The following is a 15251-nucleotide window of genomic DNA, read 5'->3' as shown; positions in this document are numbered from 1 at the left end:
TTGGATTTTACAAAATTATCTTCAAAATACGAGTCCTATCAAGAAATGGACATTTCTTTTTTTGGCTGAGTTTAATTGGGGTGTGATTATTTTCCCATTATCAACTACTGCGTTGCTTATTATTTTTTGATAAATATTGATTTACTCATTGCTTATGCAGATACAAAAACACAGGATTGTGTACACCGACTGAGGCATGAATTAAAATTACTGTCTGATTAAACAGAGTGGGTAATCTTTTGTACACTCTGTAAAGTCACAGTCGGTGTATCTGTCGTCACACACAGCGATTGAAGAGTACGGCTTCTGTAAGGAAACTAAGCAACGTGTGGAAGAACAAACTTAGTAGATTAAAAAAAAAAAAAAAAAAGATGTTACTTGTTACACTCTTGCAGGCTACTTGAGCATCTGGTTGCTATGGTAACAAGGCTGCTCTTTGCTTGCACGCAGATTTAGTTCAGATTATATGCGTCATTTGATTGATCTGCAGTAGAACAGAACGGATTTATTCCAGACTGATGAAAGGCTTCGTATGCAGAAACGCAGTCGCGGGAACAACACATCTGCTTTTGTGTTTTTCATGAGTTACTGTACCTCTACAATAACCGTGTTAGCCCTGGCGTGTGTGTTGAGGGAACATTTCTCCAGATCACTTCTGATTGATGAGCTACTGTCCAGCGAGCCCTTCCCCCTACTGAGCGCCATCTGGAAATAAGAAACGAGAACAAGATCACATGAAGATGGAGATGGAGGATGAATCCAGCAACAAGTCTGTTTGGTGTATTAGTTGTTATTGGGAGTTGAGGTGATGTGTTTTAACACGATGAAAACAATATGCAAATGCGATGCAAAAAAAAAAAAAAGAAGAAGAACGTGAAAATAATATCCGTTTAACACGAGTCGGCATTTTACACAATAAAGCAAGTGCACGTCTATGACAAAAAACATCCAAAGAACAATCCAGAAGAGCATACTGCTCTAGCATTAGCATCTTCTGTCAATAATGGTGAAGCAGATCCACTTCCTCAGCTGCAACACAACTAATGAATTCATTTTTTAAAAATTATTATTTTAACCCTTTGCTGTTTGTGTGTGGGATTTCTCATGAAAATCTCATGAGAAAAGGAAGAAGGGAAGAAGGTGATTGAGAGCGATAGGAGAAAGGGGGGAGAGAGGGACAAGCGCGAGAAAGGAGAAAGGGGGGAGAGAGGGACAAGCGCGAGAAAGGAGAAAGGGAAGAGAGGGACAAGCGCGAGAAAGGAGAAAGGGGGGAGAGGGACAAGCGCGAGAAAGGAGAAAGGGGGGAGAGGGACAAGCGCGAGAAAGGAGAAAGGGGGGAGAGGGACAAGCGCGAGAAAGGAGAAAGGGGGGAGAGGGACAAGCGCGAGAAAGGAGAAAGGGGGGAGAGGGACAAGCGCGAGAAAGGAGAAAGGGGGGAGAGGGACAAGCGCGAGAAAGGAGAAAGGAGAAAGAGGGACAAGCGCGAGAAAGGAGAAAGGAGAAAGAGGGACAAGCGCGAGAAAGGAGAAAGGAGAAAGAGGGACAAGCGCGAGAAAGGAGAAAGGAGAAAGAGGGACATGCGCGAGAAAGGAGAAAGGGGAGAGAGGGACATGCGCGAGAAAGGAGAAAGGGGGGGAGAGGGGGACAAGCGCGAGAAAGGAGAAAGGGGGGGAGAGAGGGACAAGCGCGAGAAAGGAGAAAGGGGGGGAGAGAGGGACAAGCGCGAGAAAGGAGAAAGGGGGGGAGAGAGGGACAAGCGCGAGAAAGGAGAAAGGGGAGAGAGGGACAAGCGCGAGAAAGGAGAAAGGGGAGAGAGGGACATGCGCGAGAAAGGAGAAAGAGGGACAAGCGCGAGAAAGGAGAAAGGAGAAAGGGGAGAGACAAGAGGAAAAGAGGGAAAGGTAGAGACCAGAGGAAGAGAGAAAGAAAGAGAGAGGGAAGACAGATAGAAGAGGGAAGAGAGGGAAAAAAAGAGGGTGAGACGAAACGAGAGATGGAGGGAGAAAACAGAGGGAGAGAGAGAAGGGGAGCACAGAGAGAAAGGGAGAGAGAGAAAGAAAAATCACAGAAGGACAGAGGGAAGAGAATGATGGGGAATGAGAGAGAAGAGGAAGAAAAAGAGGGAGAGGGAAAAGAGGAAGGAAGAGCAAGAGATAAGAAGTAGGGAAGTGAGAGGAGGATGGAAAAGAGGCAGAGAGAAAGAAAAGAGAAAGAGAGAGGGGGGCTGGAAGAGGGAACGGGAGAGAGAGAGAAAAATAGAGAGAGAGAGAGAGTGTGTGTGAGAGAGAGAGAAAGTGTGTGTGTGAGAGTGAGAGAGAGAGAGAGAGAGACAGCTGGAGATATTAATGGTAATTTATGGGCAGAACATCCTGTGATGACCTCAGCCCCTTTGATTTCCCCTGCCCCATCTGCCCCCATCTGCCCCCATCTGCCCCCTTCCACACACCCCTCTCCACCACCCCTTCCACACTAACGCTTTCCAACGGATTAGGACGCCATCAGACTCATTTACAGCTGAAGCTCTTTTAAAATACTTGCCAAGAAAAAAAAGCTCTCCCTCGTTTCTTTCTTTCATTCTCTACGTCAAAAAAAAAGCCTCAAAAAAGAAAGAGAGAGAGAGAGAGAGAGAGAGAGAGAGAGAGAGAGAGAGAGAGAGAGAGAGAGAGAGAGAGAGAGAGCGCAGAAGTGTGACAAATGCTCGTGGCTGTGCACATCTGGCCCAGGCGGTGTGTGAGGTGTGGGAACGTGTGCTCTAATGCGTGCAGTGCCGTCTGAGAGACGTGTGAGCTGCTGGAAAGAATTTCGGGTCAACACGTGCTTTCCTGCTTCCAGAGCTTCTGTCCCTGACTGCAGAAGACGCAGCGTCTCATCACACTACAGCGCATTTACATCCAACACACACCACAAACACACAGACACACTGATCGGGGTTCTCATCAGTGACGTTGGAGCACTTCCTTTGGGAGGCGGGGCGACTTTTCAAACGCATTTCTGTCATGACGCAGACGCGGCCGAATAGAGGAGGCGGAGTTACTGCCATCTACATTAATGAGTATATAAATACTGCGGAATACAACACTGGAATTTATCCCAACCGTCAGATCATTCACCGCATGAATACATCAACCATGTGTTCTACATACACCACATCTGAACACATCCTGACTGCGCTGAACTTTATTAGAACAGGTTTGTCATGCAAGCGATTGCAAGCTTGATCATATGTACAGCGCCCTCCACTAATATTGGCACCCCTGGTAAATATGAGCAAAGAAGCCTGTGAAAAGTTGTCTTCATTGTTTAACCTTTTGATCTTTTGTTCAAGAAATTCACAAAAATACTCTGCTCTTATGCATATCAAACAATCACAAACAAAACACAGGTTTATTAAAAAAAATCTTTGTTAAATATATGTGTGGCATAAGTATTGGCGCCCCTATGAATTCATATGAGAACACTATATTTGAAGTATATTCCCATTGGTATTTTACATTTTCTTTAGTACACCTGGGTGACTAGGAACAGGAAATTGTTCAACCATGACTTCCTGTTTTCACCGGGGTAAAAATATGAGGTAACACATAGGCCAAAATTCCCTTAGTCATTCATAACAATAAACTAAATGTAAGATAACTATTTCTCGGTCTATTTTTGTTTACTCATTTCAAGCTTCAAATAGTTTTCATTTAAGCAAAATAATCTACCAACAGAATAACATACGATACACTACACTGTATCTTATAGCCTGAAGTGAGTAAAAGCATTGATGAATAACCTTATAAGAAATAGGAGATAAATTTGCCCAAGTTTAAGACGTTCACTTGTTAAGATATGGTTGTTGTTTTTCCTGCACTGCATGACTAACATGTCTAGAAGCTATAGCTGTGCTAAGAACTCAATTTACTTAAAACACCGGGAGGATCGTTTCTCTGATGCATCCTTTTATATACTGTCTGTATTTTATTGTTTTGTGTTTGAAACTTCCTGGTCTTTATACTGAAGAAAAACAGAATACATTGCAATAAAAGGAATTTCAAGAAAGTAAAAAAAAAGCAGGGTTTCTGGGAAATGAGTCTTATTTTTTGTGTTTAGCTAAATAAATAAATAAATAAATAAATAAATAAAATCTTGTCAAGCATGTTTCCATTTTAAAAGTAATCTCATTTTAAGAAAATATACATAAATCTTCCAGCTAATATCGAGCTAGATTTTAACCAGTAACAAGCTACAGCAATGGTTTGCATACTTTCCCAGCAGAGGAACAAGATTGTTTCCCTTATTTAAGATTAAGACCACTTGCACAACTTAAATGTTTCAATAAAGCAGCTGTGTGTCATGGTTATGCTGAAATCCACAATGAACTACATTACCCATCAGCCCCAGCACATCACATGACCATATCATGTCCAACTGATCATTCATACCTGTGGTACCCCTAATGAGCACCCCTATATACAGATAGTTCTAGTTTTTCAGCACATAATTGTCAAGCTTCTGTTGTTGTCGCGTGCGTCACAGCCGCTCTCACAGTCCGCATGTTTTTGCCCTGTGTCCACTGTTACGTATATGCTTCGTTTTCACAGTTTTAGTTGTTCGTTTTGCACTTTATTCAATAAAAATCTGCATTTGCATCTGCTGCCTTCTACAATCCCTTAAACTACAGTGCGGAGTTTTTCCTGTTTCAACAAAGATGCTAAAAATAACAATGCTTCTGGTGCCGTAATAACTCACTTATTTATTATAGTGTTTGAAGAAATTGTGTCTAACTGTGAGGTTGTTTTTTAAAAAATAAAAACGTCGAGGACAGCTGACCTGAACTTGCAAAACAGTATCAGTGAGTGAGGTCAAGGTGCCGTGAATTCACAAGCAAGCAAAGTGTAGACTAGTACACAACGCAGGCCAGGGTTCTTCAATCTTATCCACAAAGGGCCGGTGTGGCTACAGGCTTTCGCTCCAGCCAATTGATTGGATTGGAGACCAAGATGAACTGATTAAACAAGTGGAATCGGGTGTGGCTTCTGCTTGGTTGGAATGAAGGAGAATGCATGTGTCTCAGTGCTCGCAGAAATGAAGTGCTCTCATGTACGACAGTTTCGAATGCCTCTGTTAACACACAGTTCACGGCACCTTGTGCTCATTTTTAATGACCACACTCAATACGTGCTCAGGTTGGCTTCCCTCGCGCTTCTCGTTAAAGATACAATTTAAACACAATAAGATGTTTTATCAGGTTATTTGTATTGTGGGGAGATGCTGTAGTGGCTCCTCGTGAGCACAGTTTGCAGTCTGCTTTACTTTGATTGTCGTCATTAATCAAGAAACACGTTCAGATCACTGGCATTTCATGCTGTCTGGATATTGGATATTGTGGTGTGAATGATGCTACCAGATCAATACCAGTCCTGGCAATGACGCATCCCTGATTTTGTCCGTTAAATTTGACCCGAGATAACAACGTTACAGACACTGATCACCCATAACGTTAAAACCACTAATAGGGGAAGTGAATAACTTTAATTCTTTTGTTACAGTGGCACCTGTTACGGGTGGGATTTATTAGGCAGCAAGTGAAAAGTCAGTTCTAGAAGTTGACGTGTTGGAAGCAGGAAAAATGGGCAAGCGTAAGAATCTGAGTGACTTTGACAAGGGCCAAACTGTGATGGCTAGACGACTGGGTCAGAGCATTAGTGGGGGGAAAGATAGCACCAGGAAGCACTATGGGAAGAAGGCAAGCTGACGAAGACAGTGTGATGCTCTGGGCAATGTTCTGCTGGGAAACCTTGGGTCCTGGCATTCATGTGGATGTTAATTTGACACGCATCATCTACCTAAACAGTGTTGCAACCAAGTACACCCCCTCATGGCAACGGTATTCCCTAATTTCAGTGGCCTCTTTCGGCAGGATAATGCGTCCTGCCACACTGCGAAAACTGTTCAGGAACGGTTTGAGGAACCGGACAAAGACTTCGAGTTGACTTGGCCTCCAAATTCCTCAGATCTCAATCCGATCGAGCATCTGTGGGAAGTGCTGGACAAACAAGTCAGATCCATGGAGGCCTCACCTCACAACTTACAGGACTTAAAGGATCTGCTGCTAACGTCGTGGTACCAGATACCACAGCACACCTTCAGAGGTCTTGTGATGTCCATGCCTCGATGGGTCAGAGCTGATTTCATGATATAAAGGGGGACGTACACAATCGTAGGCAGGTGGTTTCAATGTTATGGCTGATCTGTGTAAAATCCACACAGAATATAACCACAGCGATTGCAGCACATCGCTTTGTCATACAACAACATTAACTAGACCATGTGACCTCATTACTAGCCATGCTCTATGATCATGAAGAAACTCTTGAACAGATATTAGCTCTAACCCCGCATTTCTTTCAGGAGCCTCAACTGGTTCTCTAAGGGTATATTAACTTTTTAACGATAATGGCATGTGCTCTCTCAAAGACATAAAAACAACCTATTCTCTCCCAGAACATCAATAATATTTTTATTTACAGATTCGTATTAAACTGTGCTTCATTCCAGGCTTGTAACATCCTCTTAAATGCTCATTTAACTATTCATCCTTTAATTAAATACTTATTAATGGGCAACAATATGCTTGTATAAATGTTTTCCAGGTTAAGGAACATCGGCAGTAACCGCAGTAGCTGATATTTCATGGCACAGGATCTGACTTATTGCCTTTTTTTGTTTCTTGTCAGGAAATGTAGCTCATCAGCGAATTTATTTTAAGCTCAACCACAAGGAATATACTACTCCTTCAAAACCCTATCAAATGATGTAATGACAATCCATACTGTCACGTACATAAGGAATAAAACCAGTCAGTGGTGTGCTGTTATAAATTAATAAATTAATTAATTAATAATCAATCACAGGGTGGTGTGATACGCCTGATGTGAAGCAGAGTCACAGTTACCGCCCCAAAGTTGATTATTTTCCTTTAACGTCATGTCCCAAAGTGCTTTATTCCTTTTACAGCACAGCAATTTTCCAATTGCTACAATTTCTATTCATTAATGACTGACACACTAGTTACATTACACACTGGGGAATGTCTGCGACACAAATTAGTTCCTGTTTTCACTTACACTGCTGCAGCTATAAAAGATTAATCTCACACTTTCTCTTAAAGTTACCACAGAGTAAAGTACTCCATCCTTAAGACTTTCCAGTTGTGAAAAACAAAAGTTACAGCTCTATGTCTGATTGTTACAAAGCACCGACACAGGAGACTCCTGAGAGAAATGCTAAATAAACATATCCTCACTGGAAACTTCACCATAATCAACTATTATGCATGTTTTTTAAAAAAAAAAATCTGTTTATATGGAACATCCAAAATACAAACCCCAAAATTTGTTACTGTGGAAATGATAACGTATACAAATGAGCTCATTAATATAAACCTGTGATTCACCTCAAAGCCAGCATTACTATCAGCGCTGCTGTTGAAGAACATTAATCATAACATTAACATTTTGACCAATCAGATTCAAGAGTTCAACAGTGCTGTGGATTAAACAACAGTAAAGTAGCCGATGAAGTGCTAGACATGTTTTAGGTGTCTAAAAACCCTTTTCTCAAGGGTGGCTGTCTATTATTTTATATATTTATTTTTTGATTGGTCAGATACTTTATTGTCGGACTTGGTGATACATTTCTCTCTAACCCAAGTATACCGAGACCTACACTACACTGAGTCTCTCCCAGGGAACTCGGTGAACAAGGCAGAGGTCACCCTGGACAGGATGCCAACCCATCGCAGGCACAATCGCACAAACACTCATACACCCATTCACACTACGGACAATTTGGAAATGGCAATCAACTTACAAACGCATCAACTTACAAAGCATGTCTTTAGACTCGGGGAGGAATCCAGAGTACCTGGAGGAACCCCTCCAGGGCGGAGGTGGGATTCAAACCGCCAATCCTGGAGGTGTGAGGCAAACGTGCTAACCACTAAGCCACCGTGCCCCTTGATATTTGATTTGGACAAGAGCACCCTTACTGAACGTACTGACATCTGTAAAAATCTATACACCAGGGTACATCCCAGGTTATTAGAGTATTCCCATCATAAAAAAGAATTTCAACAAAGTACCGAAGTACTGGATCAGCAGTCATACAGCCCACTACTAAGGACTAAACATCTGGATTTCAGAGGAATGTTCAGGCTGCTCTTCCAATCGATACTAACAAAGCAGAATGTGCACAGCTTCTGCCTGCCCTTTGAATCAAAACAGATTATCTGGTGAACAGTATTAGGGAACAGTGCCATCTAGGCAAGTAAAGATACACTACATCATAGAGGCACTGCTGCTGGTGGGTTTCCATTAAATCTTTGAAATCTGGGGACTGTATGTGTCTCTCTATATGTGTAAGGGCCTGGTAATTTATGAAGCCAGAGCAGGCCAAAAGGTGCTAAAGTACTGGAGGGAAAAAACAAAAGAGCATCGCCCAGCATTAATTTAATGACCACTATCTAGACCAGAGCCCAAGATCTGAAATCATTGCTTTTCCACTCAGTACAAAGAATCGTCTGAGATCAGCATTCTTGTCCAAATATAAAAAGCGTGAACCCAGCTGCTGGCTGAGGAGACTAGTTTTAAACCCGAACATCTCAGATGTTTTGTAAGCCTCGGCTGTTGCTTTAATAGGATTCCAGAACAATTTGGACATCACTGGAGGTCTGGCTTTCCCCTGGCACAGCGTTAAAAGCAGCGTTATAATCCCTGACCATGCAGATTTCGGGAAGTTTGTAGTGTTCTCCAAATCCTTTAATCAACCATTCCCAATGTCCAGCTCTTATCTAAGCGTAGCAGCTGGGCTGATATGCTGTAATCTCCTAGCGTCGTGTTAGAAGAATGCAAAACGGATCACGTTAAAGAGACGGAGCATTGATCAATAGCTGCTCCACATATGGCATCCACGGTGTTGCATCTTCTGCTTTCTCTCCCCCCACCTTCAATTGTTTTGGGCTGCAGATCTTATTGGACATTCACTGAGCAATCAACGAACGATTTGTAATGCGGCTCAGGTGGCCTTATATTTCCAAGAGGTATCGTTTGACTTTGTGTGGAACCCTGCATGCAAACATTTGGTAACTTGTACATGATTAGGGCCCTGTTCTCGTCGAGCATGACTTTCACATCAGACACAGAAAGAGCGAGAGAGGAAAACATGAGACGGAGAGAGAAGGAGGAAAATAGAGATACGATCAATAAACGGATACATTAGAAGATGCCATGGGACTGGCTGGGCATGCGCATATGGGACAGCTCACATTAGCCACTGCAGGCCAAAGCCAGACAGGCACATTTTCCTTCCCCCTCTCTTTATCCACCATACGGCCAAGTACTGAAGCCTAATACAATTGAAGAGATACCATCTTCATCTACAGCCTAGCAAACCTGACAGAGCAATAGGCAGCTCATTTTGTCCAAACCCAGCAAACATTAAATGCTGTACTTAGCTTAAGCCATACACAACAGCAGAGACTCAGGGCTTCCAACCAGAGAGAGAGGAGCCCCTGGCTCTGAATGGATCTGCCCCCTGCAGCCCTGTGAAAAGTGAACATGGGTAGCATTAATCCCAGCAGGAAGTCCTACAGACATGACACGTCCAGTGCCAAAGCAGTGTGCTTAATTAGTGAGCAGGTTCCGTCTAGGCAGCCAAGGCCACGACCTCCTCCAGGGGGAATAATGAGCCAGGCAATGTTTGGGACCTCTGTGCGCTGATTGCGGCCTCAGTCGGGCTAAACTGACAGATTGGGGTGACCGGACAGTGAACTGTACACTTGGCAATACTGAGCTGCCACCCGAGTCATGGGTTGGGCGAATCCCTAGTTTTGTGTCGCTATCGGTTTTCAGGAAGTAGGCGCGTTTTGGAAGGAGTGATGAGGGAAGGGTTGATCAGTTGATGTTAAACTTTGTTCCTCAGGCAGTTGGGGAAAATTGAAAAACTCATTCAAAGAACGGGGACTTAGTAAATTTAGGAAAGGGGCGTTCACTTTTTAGGCACACAGCTAAGCGAAGCTATCTAAGTAATGTTGAAGAACAAACATGTGATGAGGAACAAAAGTAAATACTGTGAGATCGCCTTTGCTCAAGAGATTGCCTGGTTGTTTTATGAGTTGCTGTTTTAAAAATCTGTAGTTTGTGGGAGTTAAAGTGGTGAGGAAAGAGTGGAAAAAGGAACAATTTCATTTGCAGCCGATTTTGATTCCACAGCTCATAAGTGAAAATCAGATTTGAGAAGAGATGCAAGTCTGGAGATATTTGTAATTTGCTTACAACAGTGCTGACTTCATTTTAAATGCTGAATCAACAAAAATCACTTTCAACCGCTAAAGAAATTCTGCGCTAAAGAAATTGTGCTAAATTATGTCTCGATACACTTTTCTGAGAGTATGGAAAAATTCACTGAATGCTAGCTGAAGTTTAAAAAAAAAGTAGCTCAATGGATGATATTTTACTCATTAATCAGTTAGAGTTGGTAGCAAATGTTGCCATGTTAAAAGTCATGATTTACTAAAAGTTACTGTAATATATATATATATATATATATATATATATATATATATATATATATATATATATATATATATATATATATATATATATGCGCTCTGTATTTCTTTCGGTCCTTATATCCTAACCTTTCATTGCTTCCTTGGAAGGAGGAGTTAAGAAACAAGGAAATTCAACATGGAGGTTCAGCTAAAGAAATAAGAAGCACCCAGTGGCATTGATGGAGCTTGCTGTTAGCTCACAGGAAGGCTGATGAGTCACATGATGGTGTAAGGTTGCTGTTATGGGTCAGTGATGCCACCTGCTGGTAGCTGGTTTCAACTCGGGAAGTCTTTTCTCACGGAGCTGAATTTGAGCCGGTAAGTCGTCACAGCTCAGGGAGAATTACTCAGGGTTTCCACACACTTCAGTAAGGACCGACAGCAGGGTTTTGTGGAACTCACAGGGTACTTAAGGGTGGGTGATACGTCAATAACATCATCAGGCCTTTCTTCAACACACACCATATATATCATTATACACTCATCAAGCATTTTATTAGGAACACTATACTAATACTGGGTAGGGCCTGACTTTACTCTCAACACAGCCTCTATTCTTCATGGCATGGATTCCACAAGATGTTGGAAACATTTCTTTGAGATTGTGGTCCATGTTAACATGATTGCATCATGCATTTCCTGCAGATTTTGCAATTGCACTTTCATGCTGTGGATCTCTTTTTCTACCACATCCCAAAGGTCTTCTATTGGAATCAGATCCGGTGACTGGGAAGGCCACTGAAGAACATTGAACTCATTGTCCATTTTCATGAAATCAGTTTGAGACGACTTTTGCTTTGTGCATTATCATGCTGGAAGTAGACATTAGAAGATGAGTAAATTGTGGCCATGAAGAGATGCACATGGTCAGCAGCAATACTCAAACAGGCTGTGGCAAGTGATGATTGATTGGTATTAAGTGGCCCATAGTGTGCCAAGAAAACATTCCCCACACCATTACACACCCTCCACCAGCCTGGACTGTTGACACAAGGCAGGTTAGATCCATGCATGCATGATGTTAGCACCAAATTCTGACCCTACCATCTGTGAACCTCAGCAGAAATCGAGATTCATCAGACCAAGTTATGTTTTTCCAGTCTTCAACTGTCACAGTTTTGTTAACCTGTGTCCACTGCTACACTTAATCAATCAATACTTATAATCAATCATTGTTATATGCGTTGAGAAATATTATACACATTATACATATGCTACTATAGTTCCTTTTTACAAGTCATTTAAACATCAATAGGAGTAAAACACTTGTAATGATTACCGGGTTATAATCAAACTTTAGGAACTTTTCTCTCAATTTAGCCTAATTCCCACTTTACAAATTTCCAAAATATCAGCAGTATTACGTCTTTAACAAATGCCTTTTGCATTGAGGGGAAACGGGGGGGAAAATCAACCTTAAGTGAGTGAATGACAGTTTTATCAGGGTCTACAAACACCTTTCTATAGGTTTGTGTTGAGCTATAACAATCTTGAATCCCTCCCAATATGGCGGATGTGTTGACGTACTCAAGTAGCTAGCGACAGCGGCTAATGCGCCCCCTGCTGTTGTCTGTGGTCCGCGCGTGCACACACACACTTTACACAAACAAACAGAATTAAATTTAGCGTTTATGCGATATTCCTCACAGACTAGGCCGCTCTAGTGAGTTGTAACTTTCCTCATTTTAAACCTACTGCTAATTATATCTAAATTTCTATATAAAAATATTTAAAGTATCTGAAAACGGAAAATAATATTTACTATCGAAAAATATTAGCTGCAGAGTTTCCTTTATAAACAGTGTCTGTTTCCGGGGAGAACACGGTGTGGGTTTTGTATCAGTTTTATGGCTTTCACAAGGTTTAGAGAACTTACATTAAAGTCGTGTGTCTTGTCGCTGATGCTTCTGGTTGCTACCCAAAAACACGCCGCTGCACCTTTCAAAATAAAAGCGTGTGGTTTCTATGCGGCATGTAATAAATACACGATGGGGCGTGCTGTCATAGGAAAATAATCAACGTCGGGGTGGTATGATGGCCGGAAGTTGATTCTTTTATAATATATAACAGCACATCCTGAAGTGTTTTATTCCTTTTACATCACAGCAACTATTCCACTTTTTTTTTTTATTAAATAAAGAAGGAAAATGTGTTTATAGTTATATTTAATGGTGTAGAAAGTTCATAAGACAAGTTGTTTCCTGTAATCACTTACATTATAGTAGTAGTAACCTCTCTTGTTTCTGTCTCTTAAGTTAATACGACTAAGAAATGCAGCTCGTCATGTTAAAGAGAAACCGGCATCGAAAAAGTCCTCCATGAAGACTTCCCATATCTGAAAACATAACAACATTGTAAATGTGTGATATTTTTCATCATTATATTGTTGTTGCTGCTGCTGTTGTTGTTGTTGTTGCTGTTGTTGTTATTGTTGCGACTGTGTTGTCATTGTTGCTGTTGTTGTTGCTATTGTTGTCGTTGCTGCTATTGTTGTTCTTGCTGTTGTTGTTACTGTTGTTGTTGTTGCGGCTGTTGTTGCGGCTGTTGTTAATGTTGTTGATGCTATTGTTGTTGTTGGTGTTGCTGCTATTGTTGTTATTCAACTAAAAAAGGCAAGGCAAAATTATTTACACAATTCATACACATTGTCAATTCAAAGTGCTTTGCAAACGAGCAAATAAAAGAAAAGAGAAAAATAGTAGATTTAAAACTATATAGTGCATTATAAGAGAACATGACTGTGAGCGGATGCAGTTTTGACCGTGAAAGACAGGATAATTTGATTGGATGTCATGTATTTGACTTTTAGAACATTGTAATTTTGCTGTTTGTACACTGGAGGGGGCACAAGTTTATTTTTGGGCCTGAGAAAAACATGAATTCGAATTTTAATGTTATTTAGTGAGGCAGAATTAAATGAACAGTAAATCTACGCATTTTGCTCCTGTACTGCCTCCGTCACCTCGCGTAACCCCGTACGCGTACCCCAGTGTGGAAACCACTGTAATAGATTTTGAAACATATTTCTAGACATTTTAAATAATTTCAAGTTAAACATTGTTTATTTCATTTGCTTCTTTTAAGAAATAAATGTTTTTAAGCAAAATTATCTGCCAATAGAATACCTTTAATAATAATAATAATAATAATAATAATAATAATAAACCTTTAGTAATAAATTTACTGATTAAGGATCATTTGCTACCTATTTCGGTTATATCATATCAAATAAAATCAAATGATATTTGGATTCTAATTCAAAAATGTATCTCACATTCGAGATTTCCTGATCTCGAATATGTATTATCACATATTATACTGCAACACTGTTGAATTCATGAATCTGATTGGTCAGAAGGTGTTGATTAATTCATTGTAACCAATATTCTTGTAAGGAATAATGCTCGACACACTGTGTCAGTGTGAAACACCAAGGCATGAAAACCTGGACGTGAGAAGTAAAGCTTGTAATATTAATAATACCGGTCCTTTTATCACTGTTTTAACAGTTCTGTGTTTGGATTGTATTACACCTTGTTTCTAGGTCACCTTGTACAAAACTGTTGCCAAGTAAATAAATGTAAATCTACACCACTGCTCTTCTTAGGAGAAAAATAACATGAAAATGTTGTCAAAAGAAGTCTCACCAATGGCTGTCCTGCACTATTCTGTTTATATGCTATCCTAGTTTCTCCTTTGTTTGTTTCTGGTCTCCGGTGTTCCTGTGGGTGGGTGTGTGTGTGTGTGTGTGTGTGTGTGTGTGTGTGTGTGTGTGTGTGTGTGTGTGTGTGTGTGTGTGTATATATGTGTATATGTGTGTGTGTGTGTGTGTGTGTGTGTGTATGTATGTATATATATATATATATATATATATATATATATATATATATATCATTTAGTATGATCACTTATTATACCATAGCACTGTTTAGTTCTTGAATCTGATTGGTCAGAAGGTGCTTTGTAAGCGTCAGTAAGTTTTCCGCCTTAGGAAAGTCTCCAGGACAGAGGACTTTTCTGGTTTTCTTAGTTTTCTGGTTTCTCGCTAGTATGACAATGTGCGTTTATTTGTTTTGTTTTGTTAACTTAGAGAAAGCAAAAAATGTGAGGTTACTGAGGGAATGACTATAATGTAAGACATTTCATTCTGTGTTTTATTTCTTACCAACCTGCAACTGTTTTGGTGATACAAGTATTGTAAGTATATAGTGATCAAATTAAAATCATCAGCTTGTTAGTTCTTTGTAAAGTCTGATCAGTCTCTGTTCTTTAACCTCTGTGGCACTATATTAACTTTTATAGATGCTCTACGCCACCATCACACCGCAAAGAACTGATGCTTGCCTGTGCATAATCAAATCATGTACTGTATTTATTTCTCTTTAGATTTATTCTTAGACAGTGTTATAAGCATAGATCATAGCTTATTTCCAATACCTCATCACATGAGTGAATAGAAATAGAGAAATTGTTTCATTGAATTAATCAGATTTAATAAATAAAGTGCTTAAGTGTGCACGTCTCTCTATTACATACCAGCTTTAAAATATGACTATTTTTAAAATATTTAAGTTTGCCTTAAAAATATTACAATGTTATTGAATCAAACTACAGCTAAAAATAATATTTAAATCAAAGAAGTATAATAAATGCATCA

At 40.4% G+C, this 15251-nt stretch overlaps 1 protein-coding gene across 5 annotated transcripts in view; it reads right to left on the bottom strand.

Moving 5' to 3' along the window:
* The window catches only part of LOC108256036 (uncharacterized), an 82826-nt gene extending 70122 nt beyond the window's left edge, over positions 1 to 12704 (bottom strand). For 2 of the 5 annotated variants that reach the window (XM_017452514.3, XM_053674555.1), the window contains exons 1-2: positions 12471 to 12704; positions 595 to 705 (exon numbers count right to left, since the gene is read on the bottom strand). In XM_017452514.3, the coding sequence (XP_017308003.1) occupies positions 595 to 705 (111 nt within the window). In that variant the 5' untranslated portion in view covers positions 12471 to 12704. Of the gene's footprint in view, positions 1 to 594; positions 706 to 974; positions 1243 to 12470 lie in introns of those variants that run through there. The other 3 variants (XM_017452513.3, XM_047149803.2, XM_017452515.3) reach the window with 3 other exon arrangements.
* Positions 12705 to 15251: the final 2547 nt, after the last annotated feature.

The sequence above is a fragment of the Ictalurus punctatus genome, chromosome 22 (genome assembly GCF_001660625.3).
Source record: "Ictalurus punctatus breed USDA103 chromosome 22, Coco_2.0, whole genome shotgun sequence".
In the NCBI taxonomy this organism is placed as follows: domain Eukaryota; kingdom Metazoa; phylum Chordata; class Actinopteri; order Siluriformes; family Ictaluridae; genus Ictalurus; species Ictalurus punctatus.
This window is presented reverse-complemented; position numbering and strand designations above follow the sequence as displayed.